Here is a 21,654-nt window from a genome sequence, read left to right as displayed (position 1 = left end):
CAAACTGTGAGTTTGTCCCCTTTCTGTGCTCCGTGGCACACTTACACTGCTTCTTATTCCTGCTCTCCTGGGTGTAAATCAATTGTAATGCTGAGTTAGCTATTTTTCATGGGTATTTACAATAAGAATTTTCTTACATTATTCAGCTAATGCTGTAGGAAATAGCTTAATTCTCTGAATATAATTGTGCCATACACTCACTATTGCACATTTCTCTCTCTCAAAAAAAAAAAAAAAAACCCCAGAAAAAACCTCAAACTACCTTACGGTTGAATTACATGACTTTTTTAATGGAAAGAAAATGGTTTTGATGCCTTTTTTCACACAGTTTTATTTTTGTTCTTTATAATGGCCCCTAGAAAAATAAGAGTAGCAATGGGCAAGTTCTACACAAAAACATAACTAGAAAACAAAAAGGAAGTCATGCAAAACCACCAGGAGTCCTGCATGGATGAACAAGGAGCTCCTGGGCAAAGTCAGACACAAAAAGGAAGCCTACAGAGGGTGGAAGCAAGGGCAGGTAGCCTGGGAGGAATATAAAGAAACTGTCCGAGCAGCCAGGGATCAGGTTAGGAAAGTTAAAGCCCTGATAGAGATAAATCTGTCCAGGGATGTCAAGGGCAGCAAGAAAAGCTTCTATAGACATGTCAGTGATAAAAGGAAGAGTAGGGAAAATGTGTGCCCTCTCTGGAAGGCAATGGGAGACCTGGTTACCCAGGGTATGGAGAAAGCTGAGGTACTCAATGACTTCTTTGCCTCAGCCTTCACTGACAAGTCCTCCAGCCACACCACCCAAGTCACAGACGGCAAAGGCAGGGACTGGGAGAATGAAGAACCACCCACTGTAGGAGATCAGGTTCGAGACCATCTAAGGAACCTGAAGGTGCACAAGTCCATGGGACCTGATGAGATGCATCTGCAGGTCCTGAGGGAACTGGTGGATGAAGTTGCTAAGCCACTCTCCATCATATTTGAGAAGTTGTGGCAGTCTGGTGAAGTTCCCACTGACTAGAAAAAGGGAAACGTAACCCCCATTTTTAAAAAGGGAAAAATGAAGACCTGGGAAGTACAGGCCGGTCAGTCTCACCTCTGTGCCTGGCAAGATCATGGAGCAGACCCTCCTGGAGACTGTGCTCAGGCACGTGGAAAATAAGGAGGTGATTGGAGACAGCCAACACGGCTTCACTAAGGGCAAATCGTGCCTGGCAAACTTAGTGGCCACCTATGACGGGGTGACAGCGTTGGTGGATAAGGGAAGAGTGACAGATGTCATCTACCTGGCATTCTGCTTCCACTACTACTGTTTTATTAAAATATGGATTTTCAAGTAGCACTCTGAACTGCATCCACTTACCCTTAATACATCATTTTCTGAGTTGCTACAAAAAATATTTAATGACAAAAAATGTACCAGAAACAGCAGGAAAATATACAATCTATTCTTTTGAGATATTAAGTTTGGTCAAAATGGAATCTCACTTAAGCAATGACTACTGCTTTAATTTTGACCCCAGATATTATTTTGACTTTCTGATTTGCCAAAAGTTTAAACAATATTCTCACTATTAGTCAAATCAAGATTTAATTTCCTTGTGAATGCTACGATAGGGAGAAATACAATTATTTTACAATTTTCCTGTTGTTCCAGATCAGTTAAACTGTTGCAAATTCACAAATTTTTCAGGATAAAAACTCTTCTTTGTTTCATTGGTCTATTCCTGAGGGAGTTCATGGATTTTTCCTCCTGCACTTATGTATCAGAGGGTAAGGTGATAGTTATCTGGTGCCACCACACTTGTGTTAACATGAAATAAAAGCTTCCCTCTAAAAAAAAAAAAAAAAAAGGATCCCATATTATTTTTGTCATGGGTTTTTCATGAAGACATGTTCTAACACTAACAAATGGACATGATCATTAGTTTGGATAGTGATTTTAGCTAGACATGTTATTTGAAATATGTTTTTCATCAAATCAAAAAGCAGTTGTTTGAAAACCCTTTGACAGCCATAAGTTGGGGGTTTTTTATGTATTTAATCTCTTCTGGGGGGGAAATCTTTTATACTAGAAAAGAAAAAGGGAAGGAAAGGAGGGAGGTGAGTGGAAATAAAAGAAATGAGAAAAAGTTTTCCCTGTAGTAGTTTTCATAACCAAAGTTGATGGTGGGGTTTTTTTAATATATTTTATATTTGATCTTTTCTCATTATTGGCCTGTCAGATACTATTTGTGAAACAGGAAACACTTCAACTCCTAAGGATCTGAACGGATTGCTGTTTCTGCGATGTGTGGTAGCTTAGATTGTGCAGTTACTTACGCGTGCTCCTCAGGGTAGCGTTTAGGGAATAGACTTTGCAGCATCCACTTTGTCAAACTTTAGGTATGTTCCACAAGGGGAGGGCTTCCTAGGTGCCCCGTAGTCAGTAGAAAAGGAGAGAGATGCCCTTCCACAAAGTAGTTCAGAGCAGAAGCCTAACTTTGGCATTCCTGGGGACTGAGTCTCTTTAGAGGAAACTAATATAAGGCTTTCATCCAAGATTATTGTAAATTGAAATATTCCACAGTTCTCCTTCCATAGGCCAAATGCGTATGTTAAAGGGAGTAGGCTGGTGTTGATAGGTTTTACACAGATACCAAAAGAATTCTCTGTTTAATCCTAGAGATTGATGGTCCTCCTGTTTTCCTTGGATAGTTACTTTTTAGAGCAAATACTAGTGCTCTGATGACTACAACTTTAGCTGGAACACCTATAAGACTTGATTCTGTCCCAGCTGAGGACTGTGACTCAGAAATCTTTAGCTACGATATTTTGTACTCCCAGAAATTGAGTCAACTAATTTCCCCCTACACATAGCTTGCAGTGCTTGGCCTTGAGCACACAAAGTTTCCCTCTCAGGAAAGCTTTTGGTTCCCATTACAATTTAATTTTTCTTTAGTTGTCCTTTTCCAAAATGCCAACACTCAGAATAATGAGTCTCCGGGGTGTAGATCACATAAAGGATTTATGTGTTGGATTCATTTAATCAGTAGAGCTAATGGCATACAGGATCCAATTGGTCTAATGTTAAAATAAAAATATAAGAAAAAATGAGAAAAAAAGACACTTAAGCATGTCTGCTATTCTTATTACAAATAAAGCTATGGTATAAGAAGCTCGGCTCTACATATCTACAACATAAAAACTTAAAGAAGGTGAGAAGAACCTCATACTTTCTAGGATCAGGGATGAATTCATCACCTAGGAATGATAGCTGAATATATATCAGAGTTGTGTCTTTGTATTTATTGCTATTTAGATATTTTGCATTATTTTTCTAATAACAGGTCATTAAAAAAAATCAATGTGTTTACATACTGCAATCTCGTTCTGTGTGTAATTCATAGCTAATCAAAAGGTAATCAATTCTTAGCTAATCATGCTCCTAGATGACTCTTCTTTATGCTCTCCTATGAATATTAAGAAATTGGCCAACTCACCAAATCATACATAAGGTGTTTGCATCACACCCACGTGTCACCTTCTTTACACTGTTTCTGCCAGAAGTGATGCTTCTTCTAGACATTAAAAACTTCCTTGAATATATTTGCACCCTTATAATCTCCTGAAAACACATGGGTATGTTTATCTGAGTTAATTGACTAGATAATAGCAGCACACACATTTGCTGTAATGCTCATTGTGTTCCTCTGTCTTCATCCACGGGCTTTGAAGGATGTAATAATTCTGCATCTGGTTCAGCCTCACTTTATTGACTCTTTGCCTCGCTTCTGCCAATGTCACATTAGGAAGGTATTTTCTTCAGAGCAGGGCTATCTGCATGGCATGAAAACAAGAAAATAAGGAGGGCCAAGGATAGACAGAAGCATTGGTGTGTGTGGCATCTATGTTGTTTCATTGTTAGCATCCTACCTGGCATGGTTTGGCCTAGCGGTCTTTTAGATCATGCCTGGGCACAACTCAGGTGATAGCACAATCCAGAGACTGTTTCCAATGGATGGTAAGGATGACACTGGGCTTTTTCTGGGAGAAAGAGAAGCTTGCCATATGGACAGGAACTGCCTCTACCACTTGCTTTTGCAGCCACACAATGGGCCCTTGCCCATTTTGATTTGCTAGGGCAGATGTAAGCTTTGGACCTGACCCACCTCTCAGGAAGCCCTTCCCATCGATTTGTGTTTTGGGTTGAACTGAGTGTGATATGATATTTCCACAAAGCTGAGAGACTAGGAAGAGACACTAAGAAGATCATATTGAATGAGAGGAAGAACTGGAGCACATCAAGAACATTTTGCTCTTTTTTTTAGAAAAAATAGTGGTGGAAAGAGAATCTTCTATTCATTGTTCAGAGAAAGGTTTGTCTCTTGGTGTATCTCCATAACAGAGCTGGCCACTTTTCCTTATGTTTAATGTGAAGAGTAAGAGGAAGGCACAACAACAACAACTGTTCTGCCACAATTTTTGACAGCAGAGCAGTCTGGCTTGCCACTGCCAGAAAAGTTCTGTAGATCCCACAGATCTCATGACACAGCTCTTGTGACAGATCTGCTCTCCTTATCCTCTGTCCTTCCAAAACTTGTTTTAAATAGCCTTAATGCATTGTGCTAGCACTGAGATCATTGGAACTATGCAGTAATATCTTCCATTAATTGAAAGAACAGAAATGAATGATGTCAACAATACTTATTCAACTGCTGGTGTTTGTATTAACATCCATGCATCTTTAAAATCACCACAGAAACTGCATTCTGTTATGAACGGGTATTTTGCCACACCTAGGAAGCTAAAGAAGAAAATGAACTTTGGGACCATTTATGTGTTCTTAGCTCTTCAGTATATATGAAAGGACTAGCAGTGTGCTTGTAAATTCATGGACATCATCCCTTTCTTACTGAGAGTCCAACTATGAGTAGTACAATTTAGTTAAGTGGTACCTTGTAATATGCAAAAATACAACAAGCAAGAAACTAAAAACTAATTATAACATCACCTCAGCAAAAGACTATAAATATATATGTTTAGATAAGATTGAAAGGGCTGCTTTAAATAAAGGAAGTTATATCATTGATGAAGTGTAGTATAACCAGGTGATACAACCACGCAAGAAGCTTAGCATCCTAAGGAGAAACAGTTTGTGATGGTGTGAAAAACAGGTTGAGGTAAAGGAGTGCTGCCAGGCCTTGTGGTAATTAAAATAATCTTTCAGAAACACATAGCATGGGATTCATCTTACCAAAGATGAATGTTAAAAGTCAATCTAAATCAGATATTTAATCTGGCTGGGATTTATTTTGTTTTCAGGGCTTGATTCATTTGCCCACACAAAGGAATCTAGTCACATTTACCCAGGTAACCTCAACCTGCCATGCCTCCAGTGCCCATGTTTCATATTTGCCAGCCTCCTGTGAATGTTAAATATACATTAATTATATAATTAATTATAATTATATAAGGCATCTCAGTTGGCACTGGTCACCTATTATTGGGCAACTTAATTGAGCCTTGAAGTGCCTAAAGTTATACAGGACCTTAGCCAACACAGTCAATGGAGTCTAAAGAACCATTCAATGCACTAAATGAAGGTGCCATTTTAGATGATTATTGACCCCAATGGGAGCTTAAACATCCAGTTTGCATCTAGACACCTGCATGTTGATATCTAAATTTCTCAATGTCTTTAACCATTTCCATCTCCCTCTGAAGTCACTTAAAAGAGACAGAATGGCTTAGGACTCAATACCTCCCACCACAATATAGTACAAATGAGTTTTTAACAGGAACTTTCTATGTCATTCCCATAACTGCAAAGGAAGCCTAGCTAATTAGTTTAGACTGGCTATTAACCACAGCAGGAGCTCACTTTTTCAGCTTACACATCCAGATAGATGCCTACAATAGGTATCCACAGCAGTGTGTGGAGTTTCACCCCTAAAGTAAACATCAACATCTACATCTAAGCGATCATCCTATCCTCCTTTTAGAGACGGTGGAGAGGAGTACGCCCTGAGGATCACCTTGCCCTCTGTAGACATCTAAATTATGTCAGGCAAATTGCATTCAACGGTGTCTGTGACTGTGGAAATAACCTGGGATAATCAGTTCACATTTACACTCTTAATGTCTGAAATTAGATGAGACAAGTACTACTATAGGGGTGTGAGATGAGCTATCTGTTTGAGTCCCCTCTACAGTCAGTGGAGAAACTGGAATAATCAAAGAGAAAACTCTGGACAAAAGATGCCCTTCTCTCTGTTAAACAAAAAAGAAGTAGAGACCAGTATGCACCAGTAACTGAATTTCCATGTTGTTAGAAATAGGTTACTCATGTTTACCTGTCTTCTATTTTGTAGGCTCAACCTATGCCTAGGAGAAACACGGGCCTTTTCTTGGCTCTTATAAGGGGAGAAAGCTTAGTCTTAAAACCACATTTTAGTGAATAAAAATCAGTGTTGTTCTACTCATCTTGAAAAACAAACAGAAATGAATTTGAGTTGAAACGGCCAGAGGAAAGCAAGAAAAGAAATGAATAATATAATGCATAAAAATGTTTCTGAGGACAGGAACAGCTGGTTTGTCAACTCTTTAGAGACTATTAATAGGAATGAAGATTGCATTGTGTGTCGCTGGGAAAAGTAACTTCCCTTAGGTTTGAAAAAATTACTTATTCAACAAATAAGATACAATAGAAATAGAGAAGACATCACTGACAATTTTTTAATTTTTTTTTTAAAGTAGAAATACTGAAAGGATTAAGGGAGTTTATTTTTAAAAGAATCTAAATAGTATGTTTGTGGTAGATAAGTACAGATAGGATATATTTTTCAAATTCAGAAAGCATCTTAGATGCTTGAGTGGAATTAAGTGCACAGATTAAAACATGTGGGACAGAATCCACATGAGCCAAACTGGACTGCATCTCTGCCTGTATTTCCATGGTGTCCCTGGAGTCAGGGCAGGTGACAGTAGCAGAATATGGGTACATATGGAGTCAGAGCCCCAGGACACAGCAAGAGTCAATTTTACCCAAGAAAAACAGTAAGCAGATAACACAGCTAGTGTAGAAGAAAGAAAATGAATTGGACAAACTGTCCTCATGCCTCTCTAAGTAATTGTTTTATGATATTTAGTGCCTTACCTCTTTAGTGTCTCAAAACCAATTCATTTCTTCAGTTGTTTTATCTTCCTGCTTTCACCTCACTCTCTCAAACATCATGCAGAGATCACCCTCAGGAATAAAGCTTCCATCTTTTTTATATACTCTCAATTTTTCAAATACAGTGGAGTTTTGCTTTTAATTATAGTTGTAATATGTTTCTCGGTAAAGTCATGTTCTATCTAACCACTGGATTACGAGCTTTCAGTAACTGCAGCTTTCTTCCTATGATCCCAGGGCTTTTTGTTTTGCATCTTTAGCCAGATTCATCAAAAGATTGTTTAGAAATGTCAATAGATTCACCTTCATTCTCTGGCTGATGGCTCATATTGCAACGTGGTGCCGGTGAAGTATACATTTGTTGTTTAAGGAGATGCTTGTGTGTGGACACAGAGGAAACACAGTTGCATTTCAGAGAGATTTTTGTTATGGAAAAGCCTTACTCAGGTAGCATATGGTATCAAAAAAGCCATTCTCCAGCTTCTGCAAAGGTTCTAAACAGCTCAGTAAATGTCCAGTCATTTTCATTAAATGGCATCGATTGATTCAGAATATCCATTCGGATTAGGAAGAATGTCAGGTCTATTGCTTCATTGATTAAGTTTCATATCATCATGATGGCTAGACTGCTTGTTGACGCTAACAAGAGGACATTTGAATGCACATCAGAGTTATACTCTGAGCCAGGTTGGTGGTGTAGAGCAGTAGGAAAACAGAGCTGGTCCTTATCTTAGATTAGTTATCCTATGATTGCTGAAAAAAAACCCCAAACCTGCTTAGTTTTAGCAAGCTTATCAGGCAAGGAACTATTTTGTGATAAAAATAGCAAAATGCATCAGAGTGTGCAAGAGACTATGGAAGTATGGTTACTTTCCTTTATTATTTCATTATTGGATCTTCTTTGGGTACATACAGAGAAATAGCAAAGAGTAGAATGAATAAAGTAAATGAATATGATAAACAGAAATTAGATTTTAGCATAAATAAATTTTTAGCCTACAAAAGGGTCTGTTTAAAGTAATGAAGGGATATAAATAGACTGAAGCACTGAGAGACTTTAATGTAGGTGAGGTTTATAACATTAACTACAGTGCGATGTTTAAAAAACTCAACAGGAGCAGGCTTTATTTTCATTATTAACATAGATAAAAACTCTTACAAGAAGAGTTTCCAGCTAATTAATTTAAAGTTCAAGGATTGGAATGTGGCCTGATTTTAAGATCAGATGGAGATCAGATAGAAAAAGCAGATGGAGGAGAGAAAATATATGAGGAAGGAAGCACTGAGTGACCACATCTACTCAAAGACGCAATGCCTTCTCCTAAGGACCGCTTATGAACACCCATGTCAAGAAACTACACAAAAAAATACCAAAAAATGAAAAATGCTTCTCACTTACTCCAAACTGGGAGATTGGTTATGATGACCTGCAAGACTTCATTGAAGTGACCTGAGAGGCCTTAAATAGTGGAATAAAGTTGAAATATTGTGGACTAGTATGTCATGCTGATATTAATTTAACTGCATCTTTTTGTTTATAATATGAGTCCTGAGAGCAATTTTATTTTAAACACAGTAACCAAATCCCTGAGCAACATGACCTGACTTTGAAATTTGACTTATTTTGAGATGGTTGGGGCCAGATCTTCATAGGTCCCTTCTGACCTAAATTATTCTGTAATTCTATGATCTCATATACTCAAGTTGGTTGAATACTATTCAGTAGGAATTACAACCTGTTCCTATCCTAGGGGTATTTGATTGGTGTCTACTTTGCATTTTCCTTTGCATTACAGTTAGGAACTGCCTTATACTATGTGGTGCCTGCCTTGTAGTGGGATCCTAAAAATTATTCCAGTGTGATGAGAACAATCTTATTCACCAGTGTGAGTTGGCCACAGCTTTAACTCATCCATTATAGATGGAGAAAACCAGTCAAAATTAGACTTCAAATGATTTTTTTAGTTTTTCATCTCTTTTTTTCTTATAACAGACTTGATTTTTGGAGTAGCATTTGAGGTTTATCTGTGGAGGTAAGTGATCAGATGCCATTGTACACTAATGAAAGACAAACATATAGAAAAGGGGAGGTAAATGAGAATTAGGTTACAAATGTTATCCCAGAAATCTATGCCTTTGTCCCCCTCCTTATTCTGCACACACCGTAGAACTGACTGTCCCTCTAGCATGAACCTGGGGGTACTACTTAATTTTAGACCCAAATTTGTTTGATTTGCGAGACTAAGGTGGGGTACACCCACATTTTAGCATTTTAATACAGTTGCCCACACATGTTCAAGTTGTCTAGATTCTCGTCACAACAGAGTGATTTGGTCAGGACTATCAGGGTGCAAAGAGAGAAATGAATAGATACCACTGACGTGACTCGGTTTCTTAAACATAAGTAAGGAATGCTACTCAGGCTGCCCTTGTATATCTGAAATATCTACATGGAGCTGGCAAACACGACATGGGACTTATAGGAGAGCTATAGACTTATGAAGCGAGCTGCAAAAAAATATATATTTCCTCAAATGGCATTAGTTGCCTATTTTGGGGTAACTTAGGTGAGCCCTGGATCTCCTCTGACTATACAGAACCATTGTGTTTGACGCCATTGGGAAATAACAAATGATAAACAGGGTATGAAATAGCACTTAAATCTTATCAAGAAAAAATGCTTTTGTCATGTCCACAATTCCTGCTCTCCCAGACCCTGAAAATAGCTTGGTGCAATATTTGCTGTGGCAAAACCCAGAACTGGTGCCTAGGTCCTATGAACACTGACATTTGAAAAATTACTATAATTTGTTTGTCTTTTCTTTTCCCCAAAAAAATCTAAGCCATAGGCAAGAAGGGCTTTAGCTTTTACCTATTGCACCAAGAAATAAAGGTACATTTGAGGCACCTTTGTAACACAAGGCCAGAAAGACCTTATGCAGCTTGTGGAGGAAATCCTCTGTCACTGCTCAAAATTTTCCATCGGAGAGGAGGGGTATGCCAAAACCCAGAAACTCCATCTCTAAGAGTCCCCAGGGAATACCACGCCGTCAGACCCACTGAAACCCCTGACCCTTTGCAAACCTGCTGCCACTGGCCGCAAGCACGGGCCCGTTGGCAGAAGGAGGGGTGAATCCAGCATCTCTTCTTGCCTGGAGAATATCTGCTTCCAAATACATTTTACAAGACTAGTCGGTGCTCCAGCTCCCCGCGGTTTTGCAGGTGGGTGACCAGAGTACAGGTTCATAGAGGTGTGTCCAAAATCCCAGGAGGATGCTGGAGAATCTCCTTCCCTCTTCTGTAAGCCTGGTCCTGCGGGGCGCGAAGGTGACGGGCTCCCCCAGAAGGGACCCGGGTGTCCGGGAAGGGAGGTGCAAGACTCTCCGGGGCGGGTCTTGGGCAGGTGGGGGCGGGCAGAACCTCGGCTTTTGGCAGCTTCACAACAGGCAGAGGGAGCGGGGAGGACCCGGCGGCTGCTGCGGAGGATGTTAAGTTTGTGCTGGCTGCTGCTCCCGCTGGTGAGTGCCCGGCGGTGGTCCCTCGGGGTTGGGGAGGGGGGGGGAAAGGTGGGCATAGCACATCTGGCTTCTGACACTGCTGCTCACAGCTGGATGGCTCTGCAGCTGCCCCGCAGGATCCGGGGGTGGTGGTGGGGGTGTGTGGGGGGTGTCCCCGCAGAGGCAGGGTAACTTTTCTTGTGACAGGGATAAGGTAGAAAGAAAGAAAAATAAGGAAAGGATTTTAAAAAAGGGGATGGGGATGTAGGAGGGGAGGAAAGGAAAAAATATTTCTGAGTTAGAGGTTTGACCCAGCTCTTTAAAATTTTCCAGCCCTAAGATGCTATTACTAAATATCTCTTCATTTCCATTCATCAGAATTGTGGTTTCCAAAGGACAGAAAAACATCCCTAAATCTGAATAGCTGTAGCGTGGCTTTAGAGGGACAGAAGGGTATAGTTTGCTGTCCCAGTTGTCCTGAGAAAGGCAACTTTGCTGAAGAAGGAGGATAACTAAAAAGGAATAGTTCCTCCTGACGGATTTGGGACATTTACCTCTTTGAGAGGGCACTGATGTTTTCACTGCTGAAGGCATCTGCTTATAATATCACCAAGCAGGAGCATGAAGCATCTTACGTCTGCTATGCACTGGAGGCAGCAGGTGAGATTGTGACAGTAAACATCAGGGAAGATGTATGGGCGCAGAGACACAATTCAGGCATGTGTATCCCTCCCGAAGCCCCACGCTCTACTGCTGTCATTGCCTGGGCTGGCTAGCAAAAGCTACTGTAAGTACAAGTACAGTCATTGATCCTCTTTTCCCTCAATCTTCAGCCTCAGAGAAGTCTTTGGAAACCTTCCTATGGGTATGATTCCCAGGGACTCATTAGTGCTAACTTTAGCAATTTCACAGTTAAATGTTTACTGTAGGCTGGGATTCTGACTCCCCTGTAGTCAAGGGAGAGACAACCACCTTACCGGGAGGCATTTCAGCTTGTCCTGAGAAAGACAGATGGGGTGAATGTTCCTCTAGGGCTTGTTTTCTTCCACTGATAATAGTGAGAACGTAGGTGTTTACGGACTGGTCTTGACCCTTCAGTTTTAAAGGTGAAAGACGGGATGTAAATTTTCACATCTGCTCCTCGTATTCTCTGGAACGCGTTTTTCCCTCTGTATTTACACAGCTTTATGTACAAGTGATAGGATATAGATCCTGGCTATATAAACCTTGTCATGTATAGTTATTACCATGTGTAATACCCTTCTTTCAGGGAAAGTTAGTCAGTCTAAAGCGTTACACTGATACAGGTAGAGTGACTTTGGTACCTGGAGTAGCCTTTTTACACGATAGACGCACAACTTGTTCTTGCAGTTGTCAGCAGAGTGAAGCTAACCTGAAGTGATGTATCATGCACATCTCTGGGCTGCCACACATCGTTTTAATATTTTAGCATATTGCAGCAAACTGTGCCCATAATGAAAGAAATCCTACAAATTACATGCTCTACATAGCTTTTGGCCTCAAACTCATGTTTGACTCATATACGAACGCCAACCGCACATCTGGTAAGAGTCAGTGCTCTAAGTATCAGTTGTTTTTGTGTCTCAAACTAAGTCTCGTGGGAAGCTTTGCACCCTAAGTTAGAGAGTCAGGGAAGGCCAGACACCCATAGGATGTATTGAGTAAACAGTCCTTTCATGTTTCAAAGGAAAATGTCAGAGCAGAGAAATAATTCTAGTGTGGATTCTGCAAATAATTCATCATTCAGATATGAAAATAAACCAGAAGGGTAATCCTGAAAACTTCCTCTGTGAAATTGGGGACTTTTACCTGCTATCAGCTCCACAGGGAGCTGTATGTTGCAAAGTATACTTTGTGCCTTGCAGAATAGAGTCCTTGACATTAAAAATTACCATTTGCTTGTAAGTGACAAGGAACAGAGAGCAGTAGGTGCTGAAATGCATAAAAACAACTTTTCCTGTCTTAAAGAGTTCAGAGTGTCAGGAAACAGAGAATGGGGAACAGAAAAGACTGCATTCACTGTCCTTCCTGCTGAGCTAAACTGCTTTCTTCTTCAAACACGTAACAGCTTTTCACATTTCCGGGGAAGGGGTCCAGTCTGATCTAATGAACGGAGATGAAAATGGAAACATAGATGGGTTATCGTTAAGATATACATTTGCTTTAGCCAAGCATTTCTTGTGGTAATAGGCATATGGATCCAAACCCATGGCAAGATGCTGAGCTCCCGGTAGAACAGAGCTGGGTGCCTAAATTTGTGATATAGATGCTATTGGTTGATTTGTGTTGGAGGGAAATGAATGCTTCTTCTAGGGATCTGGCCCCTGCGGAGCTTACATTCCCCTCCATAGGGAAATGGAGGTGTGGAAGAATGAGTCTGTTTAGGTGTTTTGTTAACCGGGAGGGAGTTACTGGAGGGAGAGAGGCTCCTGTACAGTGAATCACTCTGCCCTCAAATAGGTGTCTGAGAGAGGTAGGAGGAATCCTTCCCTGGAACTGCTTGTCTGGTTTCATTGATCATTAAGGGAGGCTTGATGGGGGAGTTTAGATTAATCATCTAAAATTATCTATCTAAAATTAGGAATTTTATCTAAAGCTACTCATGTAGCCTCCTTCAATACTACTGGGAAGAGGTGAAAACACTCCAAGAACGATGGCTATGGCTTCAGTTGAGTGAACTTGCTGGTGGACTTCGACATCTAGGTTTCAGTTCTTTGGGATTAGGTGACATGAACCCCACCTTTAGGCAAACATGCTACACATGCAGAAAGGGAGAAATTTCTCTTTAATTTGGAGCAATACTTGCAATAGCAGAAAATGAGGATCCTCAGTTATTAGTGCTGTTATTTTTTACGTGCTAGTGGTAATTAAATACTCTACCAAATTTAACAGAGAGCTAATAAATTAATTTTCATTTTCTCAAGATAATGCGAATTACATAGGGTTTATAAACAAAATAAATTAGTATGGCTCTATTGTCACATACAGAATACTTATGAACAAATACATATATTGATATACATGGATATTTATGCATAGCAAGTACTGTTCTGTATAAGGCTAAGCAGTTAAATACAGTCAGATAAATACAATGCAATACACAGAGGAGCATTCAAGTATTACTCCAATGTCTGAAAAACAATCTTGAAAAGATATTCCTCTAAATGACTGTAAGGCAATCAGTGTCTCAGCTTCTCTTGTTCCATAGGTAATCAAGTTAGAAAGAGAAAACAAACACTGAAAATGTCCTCTAGGTAGTCATTTTCAGCGAAAAAGACTCCTGAAATAATCTATTTAACTGACTGAAGAGAAAGATTGGAAATAGGTCTTTACCTTTGGGGTTGAAAGCTTCTGGGATCAAGACTGTGTCAGAGCTTGCAAGTTGAGTGCGGGACTTTCTGTGATAGCTAAATAAGTTGCTGGTGACTGTAGTCATGTCACGGCTGTGGTGACCTCATGCTTTCCAGTCAGTCAAAATCAAGAGTGGCTTGGATATGGTACAAACAAAGTGGATGCTCCTCTATATTTACAAGCACATTTGAGCAGTGAAATTGTTTACTGCATAAGAAATCTTTGGTTATTTTTTTAAAGTTTCTTGTAGTTTTCTTACAGAACATAATACTACATATATTACATCGTCAATATCCCAGAATTACTTATAGGCCACAGTGGGTAGGAAGATCCTGACTGTGGTGATTGTGAATGTAGTTGTACTGAAATGGCCAAGAGCTTATGGAGCTCGAGCTTGGTCCCGGCTCCCTTCAAAGCACGTGTGAAAATTGGCCCTGCCTTCAGTGACCTGTGCTTCCCAGTCTCAAAGCTTTCTAATTAGCACTTGGCTTTTTGAGAAAGCAGTTAAGCAGATGGAAAGAGACAGACCTTATGGAAGATTTTGATGAGCTATATTCAACATTGAGAAGTTTATGAAAAAGGCTGATGATTTCTTTGTCTTCTTCAGTTATTTGACCTGTGTTCAACATTTCTCATGACCCTCCTTCAATTCTATAAGCCTTTCCTGTTCATCAAAATTTCAGTTGAAAAAAGTATATGCATTTCAGAGCATATCCTGGTTCTCTGGACTGTGTCTTTGCCGTCACTGGCCAACTTTCAGGACTGACTGAACACTTCTTTCCACAGTTAAAAATGGACAGAGGATACAGGAGTTTTGAATGCCTTTTCTGTGCCTTTCTGTATCCTAAAATACCAGGTGAGTTTTAATCCTCCAAGCTGGGAGTCAGCGTGTGACGTGAATGGCAGACAACTCCGGTTTTGTATAAGGGAAAGTAAAAATATTCAGACATCAGAGTCATATCAGAAAACCTGAACAGGGGAAGCACAGACAGGGAGAACAGGGAGTACAGAGATGATTTCAGAGGAGATCTGAGACGCGATCTGAGACATGAATGCAAGCTGTGGAGACAGAGGCAAAAAGAACAGTGATGAATATTCTTAGTAAATGATTTATGCACTTGACGCAAAATCTATTCAAGAGGTTTTAGGATTGCACTGCATTGGAAACTAAACCGGATCACTGAAAGACCCTTCAAGTTTTTGAAACCTTCCCATCTTGCCAATGAATTCAGTCACTTCTTTGATTTTTGATTAATTTTCAAAAAACCTAAGTGTTACTAATTTATTTCTGGCTCTTTGATCCCATTGAACTTCTTTTTCAAAAGTGACTAATATATTCAGTGCCCAGCTTTGAAGTACTTCCCTTGTTTTCAGAGAGCATAGAAAATGTCCCTACTTTTTTCCCAAGTGTGCTAATGGACTTCTTAATGAGTGAAGATCTGTCTTTTATGTGACATCTAAATTACAATTTTTCCACCACCACAACAGGCTAGGGGCACCATCTTTGGATGGGCTCTTAGGAAAGATTGCTTTTAACTAAGTTGCACTAAGTATGGCATGAGGATGTTGCCAGGAAAACCCTCTTCCCAGTGCTTGCTAAGGCTGATGTTGCCCAACATGAACAAATTAAAGCTCAGAGTGGGTTTTTTGTTGTTGGGGTTTTTTTTTGTTTTTTTTTTTTTTTTCTGTTCAGATTTGGGCAAGTAAATAAACTGTAATGTAACAGAGGAAATACAAAACAGTATTATACTTACTATCATAGTGTATACCACTTAAGGTTTCAATGCAGTAAGCTTACAGATCTTAAGAAAAGGAAGTCCAAGCGTAAGTGCAAGCCCAAAATCAGGCTCTTTAAACTGTCTCAGGTTTTTAGCATGCCCACGCCTGTCATAGGTAACTTTTAATGTTCACTATGTGATTACTTTGTTCTGAGCAAGATTGTTTCAGTGGGTAGGACTTAAAGTTAAGATGCCCCTGTGAATTTTGGCTGGTCACTAATGTTCAGACCAGCAAAAAGATCTTTATGTTGTGATGCTCAGCAATGCAAAACCCCATTCCTTGAGTGCTGTCTACAACACTGCATGAAACCTCTAGGTTTTCTTTATAAGGCTTGGGGTGAAGGCACCCCACTGTGATTTTCAGTGAAGTTCATGCCAGGTTACTGCCTAGTCACTAGGAAATGTTGATCCAAGAAGCAGCATTTTAAATCAGCCTCTTACACTTATTCCTGTGGCAGAGAAGACTGTGTCAGATTGGACATCTCTGCCTCAGAAATCTCTGCTTTGGTTAGTTTCCTAAATTATCCTTTTCTAAGGTGAATGGGAGCTACTCTTTTCCTACAAGATCTCAGTCATTACAGCAGATGCCTCCTGAATTGCACTATGTCCCTGCAACAAATGCAGAGCCCTGGCTTTCTAGAAAGCCCCATCACCTAACCGTTGCAGGCAGATTACAGCAACAACATGCACTTTTCTCTCAAGGCACTGTGAGATTAATAACAAAAAATAAATAAGCCATATCCAACAAATCACAAGTAATGTTCTGCCCAGAAGGCTTTTCTTTAACTGTAAAATTGTTTAATGTCTTTCTTTTTCTTAAAGCCTGAGGAAAACCAACAAATTGAAGCATCATCACTGCTCTCAATTTCTTGTATATCTTTTTTTTTTTTTTTTTTAATGGTGGGATTACTTCCAGTAATGCTAGAAGATTATTAGCTAACACCACCAGCCTCATTTTTGCTTCTTACAGGATCATCTGTAAGTTACGCCTGCAATTGCGCTTGATGTTGATTTTCAAACAGTGAATTGTCAGTGATATTTAACCTATGCACTGGCCTATAACAAAAACTCTGGGCTCTGGTGGCTATAGCCACCTCCACCCCAAATCCAGTAACCCAGAAATAAACAAAATGTGAGCACGCTGATCAATTGCTTAGCTATCAGTGGTAGTGGGGTTGACTACAATCTCACCATTAGTGAGTATCACCAGCAGTAGGCGAGGATTTCTAGAAGAAATTGTAAAATCATGTTTTCTGGTGATTCATCGCTGCTTTCAGAGGCAGGAGTCTGCAGTACATGAACTAGGGATCTGATCTGCCATGGCAACTCCTCTGTCGTGTAAAACCAATGCAGTACAACCTCCCTGCGGGTAGGGTATGGGCTTCCCCAGCCGTCGTAAATGAATAGCACTGATTTCAGTGCAGCTCTGCTGAATTACGGTGACTGAGGGTCTGGTTCAACAGGTATAGATTTACGAAAGGAGAGAAAAAAGGACATGCAGCCTACTTTGAGCAGCAGGCAGTCTGGCACACATATTCAGTGTTCAGCGTACCATTTGGGAGACCACAGCTGCTTAGTCCCTCATTTCTGTTCCACCTGCATCTGTGCTGCATGTGTGGCTTAAGTTGGCCTTTGGAGAAAACCCTTCCTCCTCTGAAAATTTTCATAACTAATTATATCTCTGTTTCCGCCATTCTCAGCACCTCTGGCATGAGGAGGGAGTTGAGTTACCCTATCTGCCCCAAGTGCTTCTTTCTCAATGGCATTTCAAATCTCCTTTCATGGTTTTGATTTCATTTTGGATTATGACTGGCTGTTGCTTTCAAGCTTTTTGCCAGAGGACTCAGTATAGATGGTAAGTTGTATAGCATCATGTCAAGTTGTCATGACTTTGAAAAACCGAGCCTAAGAATATTCCAAATACAAAGTTTCTCAGCAGTGACAGAGTCCAGAAATTCCAGAAAGTGAAGAAATGTCTTCTTTCTTGTCCAGCTGAATCCATCTTTATAAACTGGAATAGTGAGAGATTTATGTAACAATCATTGTGTTACTACTATCCAAATAATTCATTTGTTATGTAGGCCGAATGCAAAGTGAAATGTATGTTAAAAGATAAAGCGATGAGCAGGGAACCTATTAATACCTGAAAAATTGCATTTCAGGATTGTGTTACTATAGTTGAACAGCAAGAAGTACCATATTAAGAGTCACTCATGCTGATTTATAAAATGTATTTCGAATTACCCATGGGAGGAATATAATGCCTGAAAAAAGTCTTTTCAAATAGTGTCTTTAATACTTTTTTTGTTCTAATATTAGGATGTATGAACCATCTCTGGGGCCTCATAATTAAAAGAAGTCTCTCTATGTTACTTTAAAACTCAAATGTAGGCAGAATTTTTAAAGGTTTTTAAAGATAAAATTGTGTTCTATTTTTTTTCCCCTGGGCAGGTATTATTGCTAAGATATAATAGTTTACATGACTTCCAGTAAAGTTTCTGTGGAGGCTAAAAGAAGTCCTGGCTGCACAGCTCACTGAAAACATTCTGAAGGCCAATAAATCAACTTCCTGAGACTGAAAAGTCAATACAGCAGTGATGTTTTCATCTGTACTGTGTTTTTGAAGTCATTAGAAGTTTAGAATGGCCTACAGTCTTCCTCAGAAATGTCTCAGAAAGCCTTCAATCCATCATTTCCATTAAAATCACTGCCCCGTGGGCCTCTGGCTTTGCCTTGATTAGCATAGCTTGAGAAGGAGCAAACCCTCTGCTCTACTCCATGTAAGATTACTTATGTCTTGAAGATCCAAATATCCCAAAGGCTTTGGTGAAGTATCCAGTTGTCTGAATACAGTTCGGTTACTTTCTAGACTCTTTTGAGTCTACTGACTCTATTGAATCTATTGATTCTGGGTTTAATTCTGTTACCTAAACATGGATCTGTAGAATTATTTGAGACATCAAATAATGAGCTTGAGACTTCTACATGAGGCTGGCAAAACCAATGCAGAATCTACACAAGAGGGCTGAGATACCCTGTAGCATCCCAAATGGTACTACCCATTCCTGGGTGAGTGAGACATCCTTTAAATTTCCATGGACTGCAAAAGAAGCTCAGATAACAAGGTCACATGTAGGCGCTGACATTGTAGATACTTTCTCAGAATTTAATTGCCACTCCAGAGGCAATAATTTTGGGATGTTCTAGTGTATTAAGAACATCTTCACAATCACAGCAGATATGATGCAGGACTACAGGAGACATAAAACTTTCTGGAGTGGGAGATGGAGGCCAAGTAAAATATGTGACAGCACATAAATGACACTAAGTATCTGTAGTTAAGAAGATTAATCTGGACACTATTCAACAACTGATGTTTGGAAATCCATTTAGCTGTTTAAATGTAGGTATCTTAACCCATGAGATAAATATCATTCCTTAAGCTCCTAAAAAAAAGTAATTTATTTTTTCTCATTTCTTCACCTGGTAAAATGGAAACAGTGCCTCTTTCTAAGGAGTGTGTAGCATCCTCAGATAACACGTTGATAAAATTTTCTGATCAGATTAAACTATAGCCAAGACTACCAATTTTTCTGATTTCTGTAAATTCTCGCGCTTCCACATTTCTTATTTAAGCCCAGACAGACATAAAACTTCTGCTCCTATTTATTGCTTCTATTTTTATAATTATATCAACTGCATTCAGAAGGGAAGAGCTTACACCATGCGTTCTCAGTAGAGTGATTTGTATAGCACTATAATCTCAAGATCCCAAAGACGACCAGGAGGCCATTCTATTTATATCAGCATCAAAGCAGAGCAGGCACTCCCGCCTGAAAAGTAATTAAGACTTCATTGTCACACCTAGGGCTAATTCCTCCAATAAAGAAATCTTGATTCTAGGGAGCTCCTAAGAATCAAAATAGCAATATTTTGCCAGTAGGTAGTTCTGAACATCCAAAATAATTAACTAAAAAAACCCCAAACCCAACATTTATATTTAAAGTAATTTATTCATTTTTATGTGTTTCATGAGGAAGAAATATGTATATGGTCAGACTGCATGTATGTTTGGGGAATTCACTGTGAATATTCTCATAGCTGAAGGATTTGTCCAATTTTGGCCATTTGACAGGTGGAGATTCAAATATTGTGAAATCTGTCTATATTTTGTGAAAAATATAAGCGTAAAGGAGAGGCGGTATATATACATATCCAGATTGGAGAAGAGATGCTGCATGAGCTTGACTGTTATGATACACAGAAGATTCCGTATGAGTATGCATATCCAGACATGTATACAAATGGATAAACATATGAGATCAAAGCCTCTTTTTCTCTTTGTCCGTCCTTTTGCCATTTTCGTGTCCTATTTGAAGAAAAATCTTCAGCTGGAGTTTTCACATTCTTGGACCCAGAAAGTATCAGCCTCGAGGTACAAACTGGAAATAAACCTGGCTCTTCTTATTCCGATAATCACAGAACTTGATTTCTTTTGTCTTTCTCTCACCAAGGTTGAGGGAATCCATCCAGAATGCAAGATATTCCAACAGGTGGTGAAAGAGGAAGCTCTCTGCTTAGAAAAGAATGAATCCATTTCACCTGATCTTAAAGGTAATGGTCCTGATTTTCAAGCTCTAACGTGAATACCTCTTGTATTACTTCAGGGGCACGATGTGAAGATACCATTCTTTCTCCTCAATCAAGATTTGATTCCTATTTTTATTTGGTTTCTTAATGACCTGAAGTGCTTATCCTTCTATAGGCTGGGGTTTTACATCACCTGATTTTAGACATCTTTAAAAGCTCGGTATCTAAGTCAGGACTTGTCGTCTTAAAATAAATGGAGAAAGATGGGTGTCCCTAGAACATGTTTCATAGCCTCCAGTTTAGGTGCTTACTTTAGGATGAGATGAATCATTCTCTTAAGTTGTTTTTTTTTCTTTACTAACTACAGAACGGGACTAAGATGATTAGTTCAGACCTTGACAAGTTTTGATGCTTAGGGCAGGAAAACCCTACTTGGCATGTCTTACATTGCTAAAATATTCAGTGTGTTCTTTCCTTATACTCAAAACTCCAAAGAAGCTTCCACAGAAAACACTGAAAAGCATTCTGAAATTATATTGTGTAAAGAATCATTCCAATCTGGTGAAAATTATTTTTGCCAATAAATGAAAGAAAAAAAATAATTCCGACTTCTTCAAAATATTCCATTTCTACATTTTTGGAGGTTCTTTGTTTCTTGTTAGTTTGAAAAGATTTATTGTGGTGGTGTTTTGAAATCTATTATAAGCTCAAATATAAATTTTGTAAAATTAAAATGAACATTTCAGAGAACCTGTAAAATATTTTTAAAATGCTGTGTAGGGGGTTCTCTTTGCTGATGTTTTGACATTGTGGAGACCTGTTTTGAATTGATTCAAAGTGAAATTTCAAAACGTGCAAACTCTTTCAAAAGTTCAGTCGCATTTTTCCTGGCCAAATTTGCTTAGAAGAGTGCATCTAAGTGAGATTTTTCAGTTGGCATGAATTATCAGCTGTTCATTTTCTGCAGAGGAGTTATGAGACAAAGATGCCTCATGCACTCGGTAAGAATAGAAGCATTGCAACCACCTGGAAATCTGCCTTAGGAACCTACCAAAATCTAGAGACTTACCCCCAGCTTATTTCCTTTACCTTCTTACTTATTTTTCTGCAGACTTTCCAATCACTCTAATGTCTGGTATCCTTCTTGTACTTGCCTATTTTATTTTAGTTGTATTTTTCCTCCTTTTTAATCAGGTCCAGAATACCTCCTGGACACATTTTGCACTTGGAACACCTAATAATCCCCCAAAAAAGCCTGGCAAAACCCAGT

At 39.3% G+C, this 21,654-nt stretch overlaps 1 protein-coding gene across 1 annotated transcript in view; it reads left to right on the top strand.

The window, feature by feature from the left end:
• The window catches only part of LOC129202410 (vasoactive intestinal polypeptide receptor 1-like), a 47,718-nt gene that overhangs the window by 6,716 nt on the left and 19,348 nt on the right, over positions 1–21,654 (top strand). The window contains exons 2-4 of the mRNA XM_054815068.1: positions 9,141–9,180; positions 10,551–10,665; positions 20,309–20,408. Of these exons, the coding sequence (XP_054671043.1) occupies positions 9,141–9,180; positions 10,551–10,665; positions 20,309–20,408 (255 nt within the window). The remainder of the gene's footprint in view (positions 1–9,140; positions 9,181–10,550; positions 10,666–20,308; positions 20,409–21,654) is intronic.

The sequence above is a fragment of the Grus americana genome, chromosome 2 (assembly GCF_028858705.1).
Source record: "Grus americana isolate bGruAme1 chromosome 2, bGruAme1.mat, whole genome shotgun sequence".
Lineage (NCBI taxonomy): Eukaryota > Metazoa > Chordata > Aves > Gruiformes > Gruidae > Grus > Grus americana.
Note: the sequence above shows the minus strand (reverse complement) of the source record. Positions and strands in the feature narration are given on the sequence as shown.